This window comes from Callorhinchus milii, unplaced genomic scaffold (genome assembly GCF_018977255.1).
Source record: "Callorhinchus milii isolate IMCB2004 unplaced genomic scaffold, IMCB_Cmil_1.0 Scaffold3, whole genome shotgun sequence".
Lineage (NCBI taxonomy): Eukaryota > Metazoa > Chordata > Chondrichthyes > Chimaeriformes > Callorhinchidae > Callorhinchus > Callorhinchus milii.
Genome location: NW_024704744.1, coordinates 1460482 through 1485033, shown reverse-complemented (window position 1 = coordinate 1485033; position 24552 = coordinate 1460482). Strand labels below are relative to the sequence as shown.

Here is a 24552-nt window from a genome sequence, read left to right as displayed (position 1 = left end):
TGTGTGGGCTTCTGTTGGAAAAGCACAAATGGATCAAAATAACTAGAAATCAAAAAAGCATCGCTTTCCGAGGGTAATAATCCCTTCAAAAAAAATTGGATCTCTCAATCCATGATGTTTGTGGGACATTGCAGTGCATAATTGGCTGCTGCATTTAGTCCACACAATACACAGTCAGTCTACATCTCAATGACATGATAAGGCACAATATCAAATGTAAGTATTATTATTACTCACCAACTAAACTAATACGGCAAAACTGCGAGCCACAATTTGTGTGTCGCACTGCAATTCTTTGTTTTTTGGCAATGGAGGCTTGTTTTCCTGCTCCAATGGAAGCACATCACAGGGAAGGGGCAAATTGCTAACTGGCAAACGTTCCTGAACTATGATTAGATCTCTGTGTGTCACAGTTATTGGCTGCATGAATCTGGAAATCAATGGCCCCAAGGCACAAGCCTCTAGCCTGCTTGAATCAAGAGGGACACTGCTGTCTGTGTGTAGATTATGTAAAGCGCAAAATCATGTGGTTCTATGCCACTTACCCTCCGTCAACTCATGATCCGTTTGCAGTCAGTCTGGGATGCTGAGTGCGTACAGCAGAGATGACTAGATGAACAGATAGGTTCTCTGAAGACTAGGGTGTTGATGCCATTCATGAAGGGGAACTGGATAACCACTTGAGTCATAAGGGCATGAATGCGAGTCTGGCTAAGTTGTCATTGCTCTCTCCTCTGAGACAGAAGCTGGTGTGTTCAAGCCCCATGACCGGACTTGATCTCACAGTTTAGACTAACAATCTGGAGCATCAGTGTTGAGAGGGCTGCATTATTATAAATGCTATCCCTCAGTGATGTGTTAAAACAAGATCCTGTCTGCCTGTTCAGGTGGTTGTTAAAGATTCCATGCCACTATTCAGAAAGAAAAGGGAGTTTCTCTCCGGCTGTCTTGCCCAAAAACCTCCAGATAAAATTTGTCACTCACTCCATGGCTGTTTGTGGGATATTGTTATTTGTGAATTGGATGCCTCATTCACCTGCGAATAGTCTATAATTTCTCAGATGGTCCCTATCTCCCTTTGCAACCAGAGATTGACATTAGCTATTGTCCCATCTCTTGGCACAACTTTCAACTCCAAGGATCCTTCCAGACATCTCTCAACATTCCGTTTCACCCACAAAATAATACAACAATAATAAATACAGTCAATTCACTTTACAGTATATTCTGTGAAGTTCTTTGACACGTCTCAATGACTTAATAAGGCGCTATATCAAATGCAAGAATTAGTGTAAAACTTTCATAAATCTGATCTGTCGTGCATCTGTCTGAGTCCCATTTAAAAGTTTATATTCTCTATGCAAATTTAACATAACTCACACTTTGCATAAATCATGTTAAATGTATGATCCCAACTGATACGACTTATGTGAGGTTTACTGTATTATCATTATTCTCGGATGCTGCCATCAGGCCCCAGTGACTTGTCTTCTCTGAATTCTATCAATTTCTTTCTGAATGAGCCAGACAGACAACTGGGGGTTTATACTTTTATTTATTGTGTCTCTTCTGTGAGAAATTAAACTGCTCTTTTGCTTTAAGCACTTTCTAGTTCTCTTCTTAATCAATATGTTGTGTTTCCTCCTCTCCCCTCCCCCATTTTGCATTAAATGTGTCCTGGGATCAGGGTCTGGTGATGGAATGTGGCCTGCCCATTCACCCCCTCCCAATCAAGAGAACTGGGTGAGCTTTGCTGATACTCCTCCCAGCAGCACACTTCCTGCAGTGCACCCTGCCTCCCTCCAGGTAAGTATAGAGCATTCGCAAAAACTTTAGCTGTACAGTAAATTTGCCCAAACCTGGAGTTCTGTAGCTCAGTGGTTAGATTACTAGGCTTGCAGGCAAGAGGACCCGGGTTCAATTCCCGGTTGGAGCGAAACCTTAAGCAAGTTTCCTTACTCCACACGCCTCTGTTTACTTAGCAGTAAGTAGGAACCTGGTAGTTTGTCGATTGGCAGATAATAATAATAATAATCCTTGCATTAATATAGCACTCTATCACGTCTTTGAGAGGTCTCAAAGCGCTTTATACAGTATATTTACAGAATATACTGTAAAGTGAATTGACCCTATATTTTGTGGGCAAAACCTTAAGCAAGTTTCCTTACTCCACACGTCTCTGTTTACCCAGCAGTAAGTAGGAACCCGGTTGTTAGTCGACTGGCGGATCAATTTCCACGGGTAATAATTGAAAAAAAATAATAATTTGGTCAATCCACGACTGTTTGTGGGACGCTTCTGTGCGCAATTGGCTATCTTGTTTTGCACACAAAATATACGGTAAATCCACTCTACAATATATTTTGTGAAGCGTTTTGAGACGTCTCAACGATGTGATAAGGCGCTATATCAAATGCAAGGATTATTATTATAACAACAACAACAAGATTCCATTTATAGAGCGCCTTTCACGTCGGGAGGACGTCCCAAGGCGCTGTACAGTTGGGTCGGTACCCGAGCAAGGGGGGAAATGGTCAGGGTGAGGGGAGGGAAGGGAGGGAGCGAGGAGGGGGTAGAGAGTCGAGAGGGGAGCTGAAGGCACGGTCAAAGAGAAAGGTCTTGAGACCGGCCTTGAAGGTGGAAAGGGAGGAGGCGGCGAAGGCACCGGGGGATAGAGTTCCAGAGCCTCGGGGTTGAGAGGCTGAAGGCCCGGCCACCGATGGTAGGGTGGTTGGGGCGGGGGATGTGGAGCAGACCGGAGCCGGAGGAACGGAGGGTACGGGCAGGTAGGTAGGGGGATAGTAGGTTGGAGAGGTAGGAGGGAGCGAGGCCGTGAATGGCCTTGTAGGTGAGGATGAGGATCTTGAATTCGATCCTCTGGGGCGAGCCTTTGCGAGCAGAATAGTGGTTGCCAGGACCTGATTCGCTTGTGGTGGCTAAAATGGCAGATCAATATTGTTTTGGTCATCTGGGTAACTGACACGCAGAAACATTGTCAAGAGTTCCACGCATGCAGATACTGTGTGCAAACAGTTCTCCATTATGATTCTGAGCTCTTGGGATGCAGTGAAGAGGTTTCCTCCTGGCCATTTGCAAACTCCAGGATCAAGCAGTGAGGTGGATTTGTGGCAAACACAGGAAGCAGCTGCAGAGAGGGAGGGTTCTGGCAGTAGGACAAATTGATTTGTGAGCAATGCTAATTTGGTGTGTGGGTGTGTGTCACAGGAGCACACGACAGTCAGGACTGCAGCATCGGTGGCAAATGCCATGGAAATCCGCCGACAATCAAGTGGCTACGACGATCCTTGGAAGATCACAGATGAACAGAGGCAATATTATGTTAACCAGTTTAAAAACATTCAACCCGATTTGAATGGCTTTATTCCAGGTAAGTTCCTTTTTTTTAACATGAATGCAAATGTCAGCTTGGCTCCATTGATAGGCACTCTCTGTGTCAGAAGGTAGTAGGTTTGGTCTCACTGGCTGACAGAGCAACAGTAAAGAAACACTGATGTCTCACTGGATGAGACGTTGAACCATCCTCCTCTCTGATACTTCAGGTGGATGTTAAAGGGAGGTTTCCTTTTGTCCCAGCCAATATTTCTACCTTATCTTAAATTTATCAAACAGAAAATCATACAATCTTACAGCGCCAAAGGAGGCCCATCGTGCCTGTGCCAGCTCTTTGAACGAGCTATCCAACTAGTCCCACTTCCGCGCTCTTACCATATAGCCCAGCAAATGTTTCCTTTGAGGAATACGTTGAGGTTTTGGTGAAAGTAGGATATATGGTTGGTGGAGGATTGTCGGCCCGGACACTGGGAGAAACTCCCTTGTCTGTTCCAATTGTGTTGTTGAACCTTTGGAAAAAGCAGGCTGGAGTTCGGTTTAACATCCCATCCGAAGGACAGCATCTCCGAAAATGCAGTACTCCCTCCAGTATTGCACTGCAGAGTCAACACAATTAGCTCAGGTCCTGACGTGGGAAACAGCCCTCTGCTCAATTCACCATTGTTTTTCATGTGATCTCACAGCAACGAAGATTGTGAAGTAGTGCAGCGGTACTGCACTCGCCTCTCAAGCGAGAGGACCCGGTTCAATTCTCGGGCAGGGCAAAACCATAGGCAAATTTCCTTACTCCACATGGCTCTGTTTGCTTATCAGTAAGTAGGAACCCGGTTGTTGGTTGATTGGCAGATGGCTTTATGGGGGTAATAATCTCCCCCGCCCCCCCCCCCCCCCCACCACCACCCATTTAAAAATAATAATAATTTGATCACTCAATCCGCGATGGTTTGTGGGACCCTGTTGTGTGCAATTGGTTGCTGTGTTTTCCCCTCACAATTAATTCACTTTACAGTATATTCTGTGAAGGGCTTTGAGATGTCTCAGCAACATGATATGGTGCTGTATCAAATGCAAGCATTATTATTAACCTCTTAAAAGGGGGCCTGGTCTGTAAACAGCTGATATCATAAGAGCCTCTGCTGAATTCACCATTGTTACTCCATGTCATCTCACAGCTATGAGGATAATCTTATTGATTGTGTATATAGGGGGAAGGGGGAACAGAGTTGTGTGCCTGCTTCTTCAGTTTACAGAATTGTCCCGTTCACATCATCGAGCCACCAGCAAGAAGTTAAATTGAGCTCAATTTGCTCCCTCCCCTGCAATCTGGCTTCCACACTGCCCACAGCACGGAAACAGCCCTGGTCAAAGTCACTAATGACATTCTGAACATCTGTGGTGAGGACTCCCTCCGCTTCCTTGTCCTCCTCGACCTCTCTGCCGCCTTCAACACTGTCGACCACTCCATCCTAATACACCGCCTCTCTTTACTTAATCTTCGCGGACCTGCCCTCGCCTGGATCGATTCCTATCTCTTTCACCATCTCCACTTTGTTGCCTCTAATGGTTTCTGCTCCAGCCCCCGTACTGTCACGTCGGGGGTCCCCCAGGGCTCTGTCCTTGGCCCTCTCCTCTTTAATATCTACATGTTCCCCCTTGGTGCCATTATCTGCAGACATGGGGTCAACTTCCACATGTATGCAGATGACACCCAACTCTATCTTTCTGCCTCCACCCTCAACTCCAGGACCACTGCTGTCCTGACAGACTGCCGTCGGACATCAAGTCCTGGATGAGGGCAAACTTCCTACAGTTGAATGTGAACAAAACTGAGGCTCTCCTGATTGGCTCGCGTCAGCGCCTCTGCACCTCAGGCTCTGGCAGCATCAACCTCCATGGTTGTACACTTCAACTCACCAGCCAGTCAGGAACCTCGGTGTCTTGACAACCCTCAACTGTCCTTTCTTCACCACATCCAAGCCATGACCCGCTCTGCCTTCCTCACCTCTGTAATATCGCCCGACTCCGCCACAGGCCGCTGAAACTCTTGTTCATGCCTTCATCACCTCCAGGCTCAACTATGCAAATGTCCTGCTTGTCGGCCTTCCCAACCCCTCCCTCCACAGCTGCAGATAATCCAGAACTCTACAGCCCGTGTCCTCTCCCGCACCAAACTCTGTGACCCCATCTCCCCCATTCTCGCCCGACTCCATTGGCTCCCTATCCTTCAGAGGATCCAGTTCAAGACCCTGGTCCTCATCTACGAAGCCCTCCATGGCCTCGCCCCACCCTACTTCTGCGACCTCCTAACCCCCTACCAACCCACCCGTTCCCTCCGCTCAGTCGGCTCTGGCTGCTCCACGTCTCCCGACCCACCCGCCCCACCATTGGTGGGAAAGCCTTCAGCCACCCTGCCCCCAACCTCTGGAATTCCATCGCCCAATCACTCCGCCTCACCCCCTCCTTAGCCTTCTTCAAATCCCGCCTCAAAACCCTCCTCTTCGACCATGCCATCGGTCAACCCCTTCCCCTCCCTTCTCCTTCCCTGACCCCAGCTCGGGTCTGAAATGCTGTACACTGTCCAGCGCCTTGGGACGTCCTCCTGGCGTGAAAGGTGCTATACAAATGTAATCTTGTTGTTCTTGTTGTTGCCTCATCTTTGAGGCTGAATCAATTGGTCAGTGAAATGGGAGCAGGATAATCACCTCAGCGGTAAATGTTAAGGGGTTAGGAGCAGTAGTAAGTTGAGCTGAGAGTGACATCCACTGGGGAAGCTGCCAGGACGAGGTGTGAGAGATGTTAGTGAACTCTATTTTCTGGCTCAAAACATCCCAAGCAAGGGTGCTTGGCAGATCTTTATCTTATTTGTTAGCATGGCAGCAGTCAGTTGGCACCACATTGCTTTTGAGTCAGCAAGTTTCGGACATAAGGTCACTGTCTAGGAGGACGCTCCAACTGATTATTGAGTGTGTGGAAGGTCAGGGGAGGTGCTGTTCTTCATGTGAACTTTAGTTCTACAACAACAACTTGCATTTATATAGAGTCCCTCATGCAGGGTAGCATCCCAGAACACTTGCCAGTAATAAAGAACGACATTGAGTTGGGGGGAGGTGACCATCGGCATGTAGTTCTACTACCCATTGCCCTCCGCTCGACTGGCTCCTGCCTCCTGCTTGGCCCTCGTGCCCTCTGTTACACCATCGGTGGCTGCTCTTCGGAATTCCAGATCTCTCTCCCCGAATCCTTCCGCCTTGGCCCTTCCTTCCCCATCTTCAGGTCACGTCTCAGGACTTTCCTCTTCGACCGTGACTATGGTCACCTGCCCCGGCTCAGCGCTGTGCTCCACCACTGTCGAGCGCTCTGGGACGATACCCTGCGTGAGGGACACTATATAACAAGTTGTTGCTAAACTGATTAGACATCTGCCTTTATCAGGTCAATGTTTAAAAAATGTTGGTAGCACAAGAAAGCAATCCTCCAGCTAAATTCATGGCTGTTTGCGGGACTTCTCTGCACATAAAATGCTGTGTCCAAAAAAGGAGCTACACCTGATAGAAATACCTCAAGGTGTTTTTGAGATGTTTCAACAAAACAGGCTGTAGAAGTGCAAGGGATTTTTAATTTCTTATTTGGTAGTTGGGCAACAGATGTATGCAGCAGTTTTGAGATGTAGCTATCAAATTTTTTCTGAGCCCACATTGAATAAAGATTTACATAAATCTACACACTCTTTTGACGAAGCTTTGGATTCCACCCCACCACCCCCCCATCTCCATTGTCAAACAATTCTGTGCTGAGTGGGTTGTGGAATGTGTGGGGGCAGCCAAGCTCTCGAGATACACAGGGACACAACCCAATCTGTTACTACGTTAAGAACTGTACTGTCCTTTGGGGGTAATTCACTGGTGGATAGAAGGTAGCCGACCGCGGGTAAGTAAAATATAATTATTCTCGGTTTGTCACCTTAATGGTCAGGTCACAGGAGTTGACTGCCCATTATTGGGCTGATTCTAGGAAGGAAAGGCAGCTGTGGGGAAGGTTTAGTGGAGAATCGCTGGGATCGCACTAAAATTTTGTGTGGAGAGCTTGAAATGTTGGGACTATTTTTTGCTCGAGCAACAACAACTTGTTTTTACATAGTGTCCTTCACACAGCGACTCAGAGCGCTAAACAGATGAGTGAGGGGTAAGGGAGGGAATTCTAGCAGGTTTTCAAATGCTAATTTTTGCCACTTTTAATAAATAAGACCGTATTCAGTGATCAGAGACTCCGTAACTATAAGGTGATTCTTCACCTGGAAGAAGAGGGAGGTTGTTAAAATGCGCAACACTTTGACACAGACGACTGCCGATGCCGAGGCCCCAATAGAATTAGTAAATTGAATTAGAAAATACTCATGGAAAATGTAGAGCATGGTGAACCCTCTCTCCCCCCCACTCCCCAGTGTAGTGCTGTGTAAGTTAAAGGGCTGGTATCCTCGTTTGGCAGTCTGCTCTTGAATTCTATGTATTTGACTACTTTTCATATTGTCTTGGGATGTTGCTGGTGCAGGTTGGCTGCTGTGGGTGACGGTGAGAACCTTCCATATTACGGGTTGGTTGGTTTGCAGGTCGTTATCTCCTTTTCGGTTGAGCTGTTAATTAGGTCCCGTGTGATTTCAGGTGACAGTGAAAGGACACACACTCTCACGCTCCTGACACTTTTTCAAAGAAACGTGAATTGTTTCCTCCTGGTTCTGGCTAGTGAGCAATGACAGAAAGTTGGAGAAATGAGAGAGAGAGAGAGAGAGAGAGAGAGAGAGCAATCACCTTGGGGAGGAGAAACAGCAAAGCGAGTCCTGACAGGAGCCAAACTGTGAACTGCTATGGGGTTCCCAAGTCAGAGTTTGTTTTTTTTCTTGTCCCTTCTCTCCTGAAAGCATTTTGATTCCCTTGTCCAGGGAAGTTCTTTCAACTGGGGTGCAGTTTATTTCAGTGAGTAAACGTATGGAACAGGCTCCCTAGGGAGACGGTGGAAGCAGAAAGTGTGGATTCTTTCAAAAGAAAGATTTCTGTTAGGAAATAACATTTTAGGATATAATATATAATTTGGGACATGCCATGTGCATGCGACTGCCAGTAAGGTGGAAGGCAAACTAGATACACCTCGGTCTTCTTTCGTCTAGCAATTCTTATGTTTTTACCAGCAATACCTCACCAAAATAGGCGGGTTAGATGTGAGTGTTGGCAGGGTATTCGATAACAGGGGACACTACCGCTGAGCCAGTGTCTGTGGTTGCTGAGCACCTTCAAGCAGGAGGAGCCCCAAGCGGGAAACCCATCATCTGATTTATTCACCTCCTTCACACTAGGAACGATTGTGATAAGAAATAAAGTGATTGATCGTCATATGGGTAGACACTAACCTAATCCAGTAAGTACTCCAGCAGTGAGATGAGTGGTCAATTAATTTGCATTTGGGGCAAACTTTGAACTCACAGTCCAGACTGACACTCCACTGCACTGCTGGGGGAGTGCAGAATTGTTAGAGATGCCATCCTTTGGATGAGACGTTAGTCCGAAATCCCGTCTGCCTGTTCAGGCGCACGATAAAGATCTCATGGCATTCCAAAAGAGAAGGGAGTCTCTCTTTGTCTATTTGTTGTGCGTAAATTGGCTGCTGTGTTTGCCTACAGAACTCACATTTTACAGTAAAACTTTTGAAGCCCTTTGAGATATCTTGACTACATGGCTTGTGAGACACTCGCTGTCTGCAATTGGCTGCCACGTTTCATCTGCAGAATATACAGTCAATTCAATTTACAGTGTATTCTGTGAAGAGCTTTGAGACGTCTCGAAGACATGATAAAACACTATATCAAATGCAAGTATGATGAAATTCAAATGAGTGAGGAGGGGAATATTAAACCAGGAGAAAGACTCCATATTTACTTGAAATAACGTTGGCCATTCCCTTTACATCCACCTGAATCACAAGTTCCCATGGAACCTAAATATATAGCACAGTCAAAAAAGCCACTGACCCGATACAGAAATAAATGACGTGTATTAATATCTTATCGTTATGACGTAGGAAAACACTAATTGCAAGTTATTTTTATGAATTTAACTATTTTAAGGCATAAAATCCATCACCAACTTCTCTTCTTACAGGGTCTGCGGCGAAGGAATTCTTTACAAAATCAAAACTCCCGATTCTTGAACTTTCTCACATATGGTGAGTACCATGGTGGTAGCATGAGCTGCAATAGTGGTACAGCCCCTTATATAACCTGTGACTCGGCACACTTCCCTTACGTCTACTCAGCATATTTTCCTTTCGGCGGCGGTAAGCAGGAGAAAGAGAATTTTCTCCCTGTTGTCCTGGATGACAATCCCCCAGATACAGAATTGGCCATTCACTTCATGGGCTGTTTGGGAGATATTGCTGTGCGCAAACTGGCTGCCTTATTTGCTTATTAAAAAAACAGTCACTGCACTTCACAGTATATTCTGTGAAGCACTTTGAGACGCCTTGAAGATGTGATGAAGCATTATATCAAATGCAAGAAATATCATTATTATTATTATAATATCCTGTGAAGCTCTTTGAGCTGTCTCGACGGCTGGATAAGTCGATGAATCTATTGCAAGGTTTATTGTTATTTAAGATGCCCCCGATAGACTCAGTGAATTTTCCCTTATCTTTGGCTTCATGTCTGCAAAGCGGTTGAGTGCTGCCTGTACAGGCACTGAAGGTGCTGAAGATATTGACGCTTGCCTGCCTCGTGCGCTTGCAGGGAGCTCTCGGACTTTGACAAAGATGGCGCCTTGACGCTGGACGAATTTTGTGCGGCATTCCACCTAGTGGTGGCCCGGAAAAACTGTTACGACCTGCCAGAGAAGCTACCGGAAAGCCTGATGCCAAAGCTGATCGATCTGGACGACTCGGGAGGTGAGTGTCGTGTTTGGCTTGTTGTAAGAACAAAATTATAATTGTTCTCTCTGGTTTCACAGAAGGTTACAGCAAGGAAATAGGCCATCTGATAACCACAGGTGTTTGTCTTCACATGAGCCACTCAATCCCACTCTACTGCTCACTCCTTTAATATTCCTCTGTAAGCATCACTTGGAGTCCTGTAGCTCAGTGGTTAGATCGCTCGCCTCGCAAGCGAGAGACCTGGGTTCGATTCCGGGCACGGCGAAATGTTGGGCAAGTTTCCTTATTTCTCACGCCTCTGTTTACCTAGCAATAAGGAGGAGTAACTTGGTTGGTAGTCGATTGGTGGATCGCTTTTAAGGTGTGATAATGGCTTCAAAAAAATAATAATAATAAATTGGTCACTTCATTCCACGACTGTGGGACACTGCTGTGGGCAAATTGGCTGTTGTCTTTCGCCCACAAAATACACAGTCAATTCACTTTTCTATGAAGTGCTTTGAGACATCTCGAAGACGTGATAAGGCGCTATATCAAATGCAAGGATTATTATTATTATTATTTAAGCGCTTTGAAACATCTTCCCAACATAAATCTGAGAATTTTTCAAGAGCGAGTGATGTGAAAGATCCCACTACGACAAAGGAAGTGAGTTTCTCTAGCCAACAATCCCTCAAATGAACTTGGTCATTCATTTCATGGCTGTTTGTGGAGCACTGTTGAGTGCAAATTGGCTGCCATGTTCGCTCACAAGACGCACAGTCGCTACATTTTACAGTACATCCGTGAAGAGCTTTGAGACGTGCTCACGATGTGAAAGGCACTACAATAAATGCAAGGAATATTATTAATAACTGGTTAATGAACAATGCCCATTTTATGATAGGCTGTGGGAATTGCAGGGGCTGCTGCGTTTACAGTGTAGCTGTGTCCATGTTATGCATGGAATGTCGTGTGTGTGTGTGTATTGTTCATGTGTATGTGAGAGGAGGAGTTTTGAAAGAGTCAATTATCATTGAAAGTAGGAACTTGCATTACTGTAGCCGCGTTTGCCCAAATGCTTCATAATAATTGAAACAAAAACAGAAGTCGCTGGGAGCTCTCAGCAGGTCAGGCAGCATCTATGGAGAAAGGAAAGTGAGTCAACGTTTCGGGTTAACGATCCTTTGTCACAACCGTTATTGTCAGAATTGATAATTGATATTGGTATACCTGCTTTTATCTTGGTTTGAAGAATGTGTCTCTGGGAGTGACTGGGTTTAATATTTCCTTATCTTCCTGTTGTTGAGCACCTCACTTTACCGGCTGTTCTTGTTACAGAGGTTGCTGACCAGGACACTGAAACTGGGTTCTCAAGTTCCCCTGTAGAGGTGCCACCCAGCAAGTCACCATCCATGCCCTCGCTCAACCAGACCTGGCCAGAACTCACCCAGGGCAGTGAGGTGAGCAGCTGATTCCACTACACAGCACCCCACAGCCGCTTCATAACCAGCACTGTAATAACTAGATCAGCATCTCATCCTTGGACAGGGGTGGGTAGTTTATCTTTTTGTAACACGCATGTATTCTCAGCACAAGATGCAGGCATCAGGAAAGGCAGGTCAGACATCCAGCCAAGTCAGGACTCACTGCTACGGCTCTTAAGGAACTGCCTTCCTCACTCCCTTCGCCTCACTCCCTCCCTTCCCATTTTCAGGTCTCTTTTCGACCGTGCCTTTGGTCACCTTCCCCCCCACCCGGCTCGGTCCCGGGATCCGTTACTGTAAAGCGTTCTGAGACGCCGTCTGGCATGGGGGGCGCTATATAAATCCGAGTTGTTGTTGTTAAGTTGCTGTCAAACACTTTTTTGTAGTTGACACCTTTGGTTTTTGGTCAGCCAAGTGTCTGCAACTTGCAGAAACCCATCACTATGTTTAAGAGTATCGTTACGAGCCCAGGCTTGGGGACCTCAGAGTGCGCATTGGGGGTAACCAGCTAAAACTGCATTGATACGGCTCTCAGGCAAGCTTTAGCGCTGCTTGTCCAGCTAGGACTACCCTACCTACCCGTCAGGGCTTTGGCTTGCAGAGTTAACAGTCACTGAGTGGGAGGATTCCCCGTCCCCTGTGACTGGTCTGCCCTCCCAGGACCTGCCGATGGGCTGTGCTGTTATCATCAGTGCCCTGGAATACTGTGGACCTGCCTGGCTCAAGAACCGGACTAGAGACTGTCACAGAGGGCTGGCTCGATTCTGACACTCCGTTGCCAAGCGTGTCACCTTGAGCCAATTCAGCTTCAAGGAGACCCCACTTAGCGCCCCCACTTAGCCCTCCCCACCCCACGGCGAGGATTGAACACTGGAGATAGCTGAGGCAGTATGCATGTAATAGTTTTAAAAAGGAATTGTACAAACATTTGAAAGAAATATTGCGACAGGAAGAGGGAGGGGGGCGCAGGAGGCAAATGGGGAGCTCTTCCAGAGATTGGACTCAGGCCCAATGGGGATGAACAGCCTCCTTCTGTGCTGTGAGATTCCAGAATATTGTGTGCAAACGTTTGGAGTGGATTAAAAATGTGATATGCAAATATTGTTAAATGCTTTTTTTTCTTTGTGTGTCACATTTACCTTTGCACAATGCCTTCCAGAGGACGTTCCAAGGAGCTTAACAGTCCTGACTGGGCACCCAAGCTGGGGGTGGGAGGGAGGGTGGGTGGGGAGGGAGAGGTGACTGAAAGCGCAATCAAAAAGGTAGGTATTGAACGGGATGTGAGAGGGAGGGAGTTGGAGGGGCTCTGGGATGGAGTTCCAGAGAGTGAAGTTCCCGGGCGATGGTGGGGGAGCGACAGGTGAAGAGAGGGGGACAGCTTATCTGTTAAACACGCTTGTTAGAAGTATTACGATTGTGAAACCATTGTCAAACCATCTGACACATCTGTCTCTCTCTCTCTTTCTCTGACTATTCATCCTTCCATTCTGTCTGTCTGTGCACCTTACACTGTGTGTGTGTGTGTGTGTGTGTGGTACGTGTATATCAAGTACAGCCCACAGTTTGACTGCTCCTAAACATGCATGATGGAGAATAGTGGGATTTGCTTCTCTTGGGCTGAATATCAGCATGGAATGGCCCCGATGACCTGCAAGCAGCAATTAACCCCGCTCACCTCTGAAATTGTGACTTAATTTCTCCCTGAGCTCAACACTGTATAACCTGCCATATTTCCTGTCCTTGGTCCTTCTGTGTGAGCGAACAGAGTGGTGTTGCATTGAGACCTTGTGCTTTATATCCTCAACATTTGCAAACTGTTTCTGTGCGGGCTCCGTTTGAGCCTGTCCTGGACAGCAGCTGTAAACTTAATCTACAAAGCCACACTGAAGGGAAAAATCTGAACGATCCAGTAAAACAGTTAGATCTGCAAGTCTTTTTGTGAGCTGGGATATTGTGCGTGTGAACGGGCAATGCTGTGGAGGGTTTAACAGCATGATTTTCCTCTCACACAACACCCATACATGCCCATGCGCTTCCTAGCATCGATCAGTAAACACCAGGAGCTTGACTCCCAGACACAGCACAGGACTGCTGAGGGCAACTCACAACAGGCAAGGGAATCTAGTTTCCATGGCTATGTTGGGTGGTTCTGTCAAGGGGGAAGAGGTTGGTTGGGAGAGAGAAAATGCGATGTAAATTAAGAAAGCCCACCACCATACCCTCTCCGTCCCCCTCACCACCCTCCTACCACGACCCCCATCCTACATTCCTTGCTCCCCATCTCTCCCTCCCTCTCACCCACCATCACCTCAATGAAACCAACCACCTCCGCTCCCAGATCACCCTGATCCTTGCCAGACTGTACTGGCTGCCTGTCCCAGACAGGATTGACTTCAAGTCAAATCCCTCCACTCCTCTGCACCCCCGACCTCTCTGACTTCCTCTCCCATCAAAACAGTACCCATTGCCTTCGTTCCTCCGGGTCTGGCCTCCTTATCCCCGAGTCTGCCGCTCCACCCTTGGCGGCCGTGCCTTCAGCCACTATGCCCCGAGGCTCTGGAACTGGCTTCCTCACTCCCTTCGACTCACTCCCTTCCTTCCCATTTTCAGGTCTCTGATGAAGACCTTTTCGACCGCTAGTCACCTTCCCCCCCATCCTCCTCCCCCTGGCTCCTCCCCATCCCCCTGGCTCCCCCCACTCCGCCCGGCTCGGCCCCAGGATCCGTTTCTGTGAAGCTCTGAGACCCCGTGAGGCGTGGAGGGCGCTATATAAATCCAAGTTGTTGTTGCTGTAGAAAGATTGAAAGTGCCCCAAATCCCTGGTTTGAGAGAGGGGACATGTACATAGGGAGGGGAAGGCTGGATTGGGGTGTGCAATGGAGATTAGATGCACATGCTGTAGTTTAGCTTTGGAGTAAGGAAGTTTTCTCCCTATCTTCTTCCCCCTTTCCCCACCATCCAACCTCCCGAGATCCCACTGCTTGTCCAGCTAGGACCACACAACCTGTTAGGGCTTTGGTATGCAGGCTTAACAGAGGACTGGCTTGATTCTGACATTGCCAAACATGTCACTTCCCACTGAGATGAGAGGCTGGGGTGGTCAACGAAAGAGTAGGTTCTGCATGACTGGAAAGAGCATGAGCTGAATGTTTTAGAAAAAATTTTTAGGAGGCCATTTAGGAGTGAAGTCAGAAAGCACTTTTTCGCACAAAGGGTAGTGAAAATCTGAAACTTTCTCCCGCAAAAGGCTATGCATTTTCAAGACTGACGTGGATAGATATTTGTTACGTCAGGGTATCAAGAGATATGCTGCAAAGGCAGGTAATTTGAGTTGAGGTACAGATCAGCCATGATCTTATAGGATGGCAGAACAGGCATGAGGGGCTGAATGGCCTCCTCCTGTTCTTATGTTACTATGTCAGTTCTTATGTTGCTATGTCTTTCAGTCTCCTAGCGTGTTCCTCACATTGCAGGTTTGTTGACAAGTAGGAAAAGGAGATGACTGTCATTTTGAGCACTTTCCATGCTGTACAATCTATCTTTCTTGTTGTGAATTAAGTTTGCATTGTTTATTTATTTGTTTTACTTTGATGAAACTTTATTTGACAACCCTAAATTCTGTGCAGTACATTTCTGTAATTTTCTATGATTTTCTAACTTCTGCAAGCGAACAATTTATTTTTTTTAAAAAAAGCTTGAAGTACGTGACTTTTCCTCCCTCCTGACCCGCTCTCTCTCTCTTTCCCTCTCTCTCTCTGTCTGTCCAGCAGTGGGAGACTTTTAGTGAACGCTCCTCCAGCTCGCAAACTCTGACTCAGTTTGATTCTAACATTGCACCAGCTGATCCTGTAAGTGAATCACGTAGCGAGCTTTCAGACTCTGTGCTTTTTTGTTATTATTAACCCTGATCATCTTTGTTTTCTGTGGGCGGCGGAGGTGGAGTGGGGAGAGACTTTAATCTTGCTGTTTTTTTGCATGTCACTTAAGTAGATAATGTGTTGTTCATTGCTAACGGATCGATCGTTTGGGGTGATTATAAATGTGGGTTTGTTCAGTTTTCCCCTCCACCTCTCCCCTCTCTTCAACCCCCTCCTTTCTGGCTTCTTTCGCTGAGTTCAAATCATCTTTCTGCATGGGCTTACAAATGTTCTTCAGAATCCTTGAGACTTCCTTCCATTCCCCCACCCACCCACCAACCACCATCTTTCCACCTCTCCCTCCTTCCCTCCTGTGAAACAGTTTGTAACTTGTCAGTCAGGTGTTTAAGAAGATTGCAGAATGAGGCCATCCTGATGCAAGAGGTTAGGTTCCTATGTGGGATGTAGATTGAATGACTGAAAGGGGGTGGGTATGAGCTGAAATACCTTCCCGGATTTCCTCCACTTTACATCGTTTCTCTATCTCTCCTTCCCCCTCTCCTTCCTGTCCTCACATCTTCTAAAAACTACCTCTTCCACCAAACCTTCCCTCCTAAACCACCCCCTTTCCAAATTTTCCCATCCCTGTAACACACTTCTAACACACAAAATACACTGTCACTCCACTTTACAGTATATTCTGTGAACCGCTTTGAGACATCTCAATGGCGTGATAAGGCATTATGTCAAATACCAGGATTATTATTAATAAATTAAAATGGGTGTAAATCCTAAACTGTCCAGCTACTCAGATGCATTAATGTAGATTGTCACGCTTGAGGTGAGAAGGTGTTAACAGAAGCCAAGCGGGAGACTGTGTCTTGTTGACATTCAACTGGAGAAAGTTAGCTCTCATCTAGAACTTGATGACCGACAGGCAATGGGTCAGGACAGCAATGGTCCTGGAGTCGAGGGTGGAGGCCGAGAGATAGTTGGGTGCCATCCCCACACATGTGGAAGTTAACCCCATGTCTACGGATGACATCTCTGAGTGGGAGCATGTAAATATTAAAGATGAGAGGACCAAGGACAAAGCTACTCTTGGAGTCCTGTAGCTCAGTGGTTAGAGCACTCGCCTTGCAAGCGAGACACCTGGGTTTAATTCCAGGCAGAGCGAAACCTTGGGCAAGTTTCCTTACTCCACGCACCTAATAATAATCCCTCCAAAACAAAACAATAATAAATTGGTCATTTTCAATCCACAACTGTCTGTGGGACGCTGCTGTGCGCAATTGGCGGCCGCGTTTCACCCACAAATATACAGTCAATTCACTTTACAGCATATTCTGTGAAGTGCTTTGAGACATCGAGAAGACCTGAAAAGCGCTATATCAAATGCAAGGATTATTATAAAGCCCATGGGAATTCCACACGTGTCTGTTAGAAGGGGCAAGGAGATGGAGATGTGAGGTCAGGAGAGGGATGGGGATCACATTGGGGACCTTGCAAAGAATTGGCTGCCTCATTTGCCTAAAAAACAGTCACTCCACTTTTCAGCAAAACCCTGTGAAATGCTTTGAGATGTCCTCCTGACATGAAAGGCAAGGATTATTTTTATTATTTTGACTCCCAAGTACATGAACAAGTTTAGAGAGAGGGAAAAGCAGACATTATAAAGCTTATGAAGGATGTGTTACACAAAAGATATTTAATTAAATGCGTAATTAGTTTTGAAAGGAGATTAAACAAATATTTGAAAATAAAAGGGTTTGGGTGAAGGGGGAGGGGAATGGGACCGAAGAGAGTTTGGATCATCACAATGGGCCAAATATCCTCTTCCTATGATGTAAGGATTCTATTTTTTGGGGTCAACACATAAGGAAACCCATCACCGGGCTTAAGAGTCTCCAAACCGAACTGAGAATTCCATGCATCCCACCTGCACCTGAAAATCCCAGTTGGGGTAACTGCTAGAATCAAACAGCTGTGAGGATTCAATTAATCCTCTGTAAAGCTCAGCATTATAGGGGTTCATGTCAGAGTGTTTAGCTTAGAACATATTTGACAGAGAGGATGTTGGTGCATCCACTAGCCATTCAATGAACCATTCCTTTTCTCCCTGGCCTTCCGAAATACAAATGCAGCATGCACAGTGCAGATCTGTTGTGCATGAGGCTTAAAGGTTGGGCGAGCTTATATTTGTATGGTGAGGACAGTCCACAGCTAGAGAGTGAGCTCACTTATTGCTCTGAGGAGTGGGAGACTGAGTAGTGAGGGGATTCAGTGCAGCATTTCTCTGTCAGTCGCTTAGAGGTAAAGTTTAACACTGAAAGGTGTTGTTTATACATACAACCTTGTGTCGACCACTTTTGTAAGAGTTGAGGTTCCCTACAGGTGAACTGGTCAAAGCTTGAGCTGTAAAGCCAGATGACTCCATGTACATCAAACGGGGCACATAGCAATTGTTCCCCGAACAGCCAAGAAGTTAATAATAATAATCCTTGGATTTGATATAGCGCCGTATTATGTAGTTGAGACGTCTCAAAACACTTCCGAATATTCTGGAAACTGAATTGACTGTGTATTTTGTGGGCGAAACACAGCAGCCAATTGTGCACAGCAGTGTTCCACAAACATTCATGGATTGAGCGACCAGATTTATTTTGAGGGATTATTATACCTGGAATGCGACCTGCCAATCCTACTTACTGATATCAAAAGCAAGGATTATTATTATTATTATATAGGTCAAGAGAATCCTGATATCCATGGATTTAGAGTGTCATTAATTAGGTCACGGACATTTTTAAAACGAAAAGCTTATGTAAGTGAGGATCAGATTCTCAATTTGTCTTTGTTTTATTTGGAAAGAGACTTCACTTAGCTGTAGCTTGCTGGGCCAGATTATCAGCCACTAACCCCTGCCCACCCCAACCCTCTAGAACCCTCTCTCTCTCCTCAAGTTCCCTTTATTGCCCTTCTCCTTACTCCCCTAACCCCTCATTCCACCTCCCTTCCCGTATCAAAACCCTCTTACACTTTGCTCGTAACTTCAGTCAACACCCCTCCAAACACTTCACCTTTTCCCTACTGGTTCATGAATCCCCTCTGTATGTGTAAAGCTATATTGAAGGCACTTTGTAGGTGCAACTTTTTGTAAAAATTAGGAGTTAGATCCTGCTTCTAGTTTACACCGTTAAAACCTAACATGTACATTGTGATGTATGATTTTATTGTAAATTGAGGGTGAATTTTATTGTTTAATAAGGGGGGAAATAATTAAGTTGTGTTTTTCTTCATGTACGTTCTCTTTAAATATTATCCTGTCTGCTCAGAGGTGTTGTATTTGGTGTGGCAAGTTACACTCTCCCCATCCGCCACCATGTCCTTGCTCAGTGAAATAACTGGGGTTATTCACTCTCTGGTGTAGTGTTGGGGGACGGATGTCTACCACACACTGCTCCTGTCTTTAGAGTAGGGGAGGGGGAGGGGGGAATGTGTACTACATGGAACAGTCACAACGTGAACACTAAGTGTTCTCTCTTCCATCCCCCTTCCTTCCCCCCNACCACCTCTTACAGGTACACAGTTAGCTGTGGATTACTGCTGCACACATACCAGCCTGGCTACACAGCAGTAGGTGTGTGGATCAGGTATGGTTCCCAGCAGTTATTGTCTGGATATCAAGTGACTCTGAGGACCCTAGACAAGGGGGTGAAAAAAGCCAAGTGTGGCTGTGTTGCCTTGTGTTTGTGGGGGTGGGTCAGTGGCATTTTATATTCTTTGTCCATAGGTTAGTTATCTTTTGGGAATTTTTGAGTTGTGATTATTAATGGTAACCTCCATGTTTTTCCCTCCTCTCTCTCTTCTCCCCCTCCCTCTCTCTTCCCCCCCTCTCTCTCTCTTCCCCCCCCACCCCCCTTCTCTTTCCCAAAATCCGTCACAAACCACGATGCAGGACACAGCGATTGTTCACCCTGTTCCCATCCGCATGACTCCCAGTAAGATTCACATGCAGGAGATGGAGCTGAAACGCATTGGAAATGGTAATGAGATTGTCCATCTGCCAATCTGCTCCCACACTCGCCTCTGATGCTTGTTTACTCACATGATGTCCACCTGTTGCTGCCGCATCCATCTTATCCCACCCACCTCCCACCAGGGCATCTGTCTGCTCCTATGGCAGACCCAACTGTGGTCAATGTTTTTTTTTGCTCAGCCGGGTGTCTGACACGTGTGGAAACCCATCACGTTGCTTAAGAGTGTCCAAACCAAGCTGAGGATTCCATGCATCCCACCTACACATGGAAATCCCAGAGATAGATTGTTGTCATAGCTTGTCCAGCTAGGAGCACTGTCAGTGTGAGGTGCTTTACTGCAGTGGAAGCTGTGATTTAATTACTATCCTTATAAATAATATACTCTGATATTATTTCTTTACAGAATTAACGAGTCCAACCAGCCCTCTGCTTGCTAACTCACCGGAGCTGTCAGAAGAGACAAAGCTCTCAGCCACCGTAAAATTTGTTGCAGGAAACCCTGTGGGTGAGTGAGCACATATCAATTCGCCTACTTTATTTTGCCTGTGGGCCACGGTATAAATAACTTTATTTGTTTTAAATTTCCTCACAACTTCTACAAATCTCGCCTCAATTCTCTTCCATTTCATTGCTGTCCTTATATAACAACAAACGTATGGAACAGGCTTAGTAAACATATGGAATAGGCTCCCTAGGGAGACAGTGGAAAGCAGAGTGTTGTTTATTTCGAGAATAAAATAGATAGATTTCTGTAAGAAAATAATACCTCAAGATACAATATATAGTTTGGGACACGACATGTGAAGTGACTTCCAGGATGTTGGAAAGTGAATTGGATGGACCTTGGTCTTCTTTCGCCAGCAAATTTGAATGTTCTTCTGTTCTAACAACAGCTTGCATTTATACAGTGCCCTTCACATGGGGCAGCGTCTCAGAGCCAGTGGAGGAGCCTGACGCCGAGCCGGGGGAGTGGGGAGGTGACCGTAAGCACGATCTTGTGGACCACCGTGTGCTTTGTCCGTTACCGTTAGAGGTCAGGTCACATCTAATGGGAGACCTATCCTGTTTTAGGTGTTTGAAGAGCAATTTCAGCACAGAGACCAGGAAGTATTTCTTTACACACCAGGGGAATTAACAACCGGAACAGTGTTATCCAGGAAGGGTAGTTGAGGCCAGGACTTTTTTCGGAAACTGCTCTCAGTGGGAATACGCTTGGGTGGGTGTCCTGGAAGAACAAGGTCAATGACTGTTTGTAGGATGTTGCTGGGCACAAATTCATTGCTGTCTACAGATAGTCACTGCACTTCATACAAATCCATGGAGTCTCATAGCATCGTGGTTAGTACAAGCAGTCCCGGATTCCATTTCCATGCATGGCCAAACCTTAGACAAGTTTCCTTACTCCACACACCTCGCAGTAAGTAAGGAACCCAGTTGTGGGTCGATTGACAGATCACTTTCCGGAGGTAATGATACGATTAAACTATATAAAACACAAGTTAGGCCACAGTTAGAATATTGCGCTCAGTTCTGGGCACCACACTATAGGAAGGATGTTAAGGCATTGGAAAGGGTGCAGAGGAGATTTACGAGGATGGTACCAGGAATGAGGGACCGTGATGATGAGGAAAGGCTGGAGAGGTTAGGATTATTCTCATTGAAGCAGAGAAGGTTACGAGGAGATCTAATAGAGGTCTTCAAAATCATGAGGGGATTTGATAGGTTAGAAAGAGACAAACTATTCCCACTGGTGGGTGTGTCGGTGACTCGAGGTCACAGATTCAAAATGGTCTCTAAAAGAAGCCGAGGGGAGGGGAGAAGAAATGGTTTCACGCAGCGAGTTGTTCGAATCTGGAACGCATTGTCTGAAAGGGCGGTGAAGGCCGATTCAATAACTACTTTTAAAAACGCGGTGGACAGGTATTTGAGGAGGACGGGTTTGCAGATTATGGGGAAAGGGCTGGGGAGTGGGATTGACACTACATTGCTCTATTCAAAGAGCCGCACAGACTCGATGGGCCGAATGGCCTCTTTTTGTGCTGTACGATTCTATGATTCTATGAAAAGAAAATAATAATTTGGTCACTCAATCCACAATTGTTTGTGGGACAGACACTGCTGTGCGCAATTGGCTGCAGGGCTTTGCCCACAATATATACAGTGGATTCACTTTACAGTTTATCCTGTGAAGCTCTTTGAGACATCTCCAAGACATGATAATGCGTTATATCATATGCAAGGATTATTATTATGAGACTAGTTGTACATGTGACAGTTTCGCTTGTAACCAAAGGATCCAATATGAAATTTAGATTGACACACAGACAGACATTTCATCTTTATCTATACTCAGCTGGGAGGACTCCTGTAATATATTTCCTCTCACACTCTCTCTGTCTCTCAGTGTGTGTCTCTCTCTCTGTCTCTCTCTCTGTCCCTCTCTCAGTGTCTCTCTCTATCTCTCTGTCTCCCAATCATTCTCAGTCTCTCTCCGTCTCGCCCACAAAACACACAGTCACAACACTTTATAATATATTGTCTCTCACAATCTTTCTCAGTCAGATGTGTTTACGTGTGTTTTCACTCTCTCTCTCTCTCTCTCTCCCTCAGTCTCTCTTTCCCAGTCTCTCTTTCTCTCAGTCTCTCCCAGTTTCTCTGTTTCTCTCTCTGTCTCTCTCTCTCGCTCTCAGTCTCTCCCACAAAACACACAGTCACTACACGTTATAATATATTCTGTCTCACTGATTTTTTGTCGTCTGCAAGCCATTATTATACACTGTATATCACAATGGACATGATGTCACAACCGATTGATGTAGAGACATGATTTAGGATACCTCATATTTTGGGGCTTGATTTTTAATACAGCTCATCAACAATAGGAGATTTCCCCCAAAAAAGTATGCCCACGATACTGCCAGATGCAAGACCTTTCCAATGAGGTAAAAATCATGTCGCAATCAGTTATTGTGTGATTGTCAGTTACACTGACACCCAAAGACATTATCAATTTATTAGTATAGATAAATGACCAATTTATTTGGAGGATTGTTGGCCAAACCACCTGGAGAAACTACCTTTTTCCAATAGTGTCACAGGATCTTTACTGTCTGCCTGTATAGATGGGCAGGACCTAGGTTTTAACATCTCATCCAATGTCATCCATCTCATCCAGAGCAGTGGGAATGTGGAACATGCTGCCACAAGGAGTTGTTGAGGCAAATAGCATACATGCATTTAAGGGAAAGCAAGAGAGGTACATGAGGGAGAAAGAAATAGAAAGTTATGCTTGAAGGCTTAGTTGAGGAAGGGCAGGAGGAGCTCATGTGGAGCATAAACACCGGCATAGAACAGTGTTTCCATGCTGTATGGTAATGTAGTCTAATATAATGTTCCTCCAACAATGCAAAGCTCCCCCTAATACTGTAATGGAGTGTCAGTTGACTCTGAGCTGAAGTCTAGGTGTAGGGGTGAATGGGGCTGCTGAACTTTCTCCGATGTGTTTTGCAAATGAGTCCTCTCAGGATCTGTTGGTATTTATCTACAGATGGTTACAGCAGTTCAGATTCCTTCACGTCTGACTCAGAGCAGATCGGAAACAGCATAACCCGGCAACGGTGAGTGAAGCTTCCCTTCCTCCCTCCCTCACTCCTCCCTCCCTCCCTCCCTCCCTCCTTCCTGGGGATGCTTTCTGGTATCTATTTGTATGCAGTGAATGTTTTGCGATTTATGCCTGGAGCAGTTAGTTGTAGCACTCTATCATATTGGGGTCAGAAGCTTGTGGCCTCAAGCCCCCACGTTGGGACATTGAGCTCCTAGTCCAGGCTGATGCTCCAGTGCAGTGCTGGAGGGAGTGCTGCATTATCACAGGTGCTGTCCTTTGATGCGACATTAAAACCAAGTCCCATCTGCCTATTCAAGATGAAAACTATTGGAAAGAGAAAGGTATCTTGGTCAACAGTCCTCCTAATAATTTGGTCGTGGCTGTTTATTCAATCATTATAAAAAACTGGTATCTATTTGTTGCAGTGAATGTATTGCAATTTATGCCTGGAGCAGTTAGTTGTAGCACTCTATCATATTGGGGTCAGAAGCTTGTGGCCTCAAGTCCCCCCAAAAAATTAATAAATATATATATAAATAAATAAAAAGGCAAGGATTATTATTATTATGTGGAGTCCTGTAGCTCAGTGGTTAGAGCACTCGCTTTGCAAGTGAGAGACCTGAGTTCAATTCCAGGCAGAGGGCGAAACCTTGGACAGGTTTCCTTACTCCACACAGAACCTAATAATAATCCCTCCAAAACCAAAAATAATAATAAATTGGTCATTTTCAACCTACGACTGTTTGCGGGACACTACTGTGCGCAATTGGCTGCCGCGTAGAAGACGTCTAGAAGACGTGAAAAGCGCTATATCAAATGCAAGGATTATTATCTTGCTGTGTGCAAATTCTAATCTTTCCATGCATTTCATATCTCACCTTATCCATCTTCGAGAGTTCTCAAAGCACTTCATAGGTTACACTGTAAAGTGACTGTATTTTATTGGTGAACGTGGTAGCCAATTTGCGCACAGCAATGTTCCACAAACAACGATGAAATGAGTGATTAATTTTAGTGGGGATTGTCAGTCAGGAACCGGGGAAACTCACTTCTCTTTATTTTTTACCAGTGCCGCGGGAACTTTAATATCCACCTGAACAGGCAGGCATACATGGCCTCGGTTTAACATCTCATAAAGGATGGCACCTCCAGCAATTCAGCACACCTCCAGCACTACACTGGAGTGTCAGACTATATATAACAATAATCCTTGCATTTGGTCACCTTGATAAGGCTTTGAGTGCCTTATCACGTTGTTAGGACATCTCAAAGCGCTTCACAGGACCTACTGTAAAGTGAATTGACTGTTTATCTCCCAA

General features: G+C 45.7%; 1 protein-coding gene across 7 annotated transcripts in view; it reads left to right on the top strand.

Moving 5' to 3' along the window:
* reps1 (RALBP1 associated Eps domain containing 1) overlaps positions 1 to 24552 on the top strand; it is a 52293-nt gene that overhangs the window by 15012 nt on the left and 12729 nt on the right. For 4 of the 7 annotated variants that reach the window (XM_042333089.1, XM_042333087.1, XM_042333083.1 and 1 more), the window contains exons 4-12: positions 1688 to 1806; positions 3226 to 3388; positions 9501 to 9564; positions 10127 to 10281; positions 11587 to 11708; positions 15500 to 15580; positions 19548 to 19635; positions 20033 to 20134; positions 23177 to 23246. In XM_042333089.1, the coding sequence (XP_042189023.1) occupies positions 1688 to 1806; positions 3226 to 3388; positions 9501 to 9564; positions 10127 to 10281; positions 11587 to 11708; positions 15500 to 15580; positions 19548 to 19635; positions 20033 to 20134; positions 23177 to 23246 (964 nt within the window). The remainder of the gene's footprint in view (positions 1 to 1687; positions 1807 to 3225; positions 3389 to 9500; positions 9565 to 10126; positions 10282 to 11586; positions 11709 to 15499; positions 15581 to 19547; positions 19636 to 20032; positions 20135 to 23176; positions 23247 to 24552) is intronic. The other 3 variants (XM_042333090.1, XM_042333088.1, XM_042333086.1) reach the window with 2 other exon arrangements.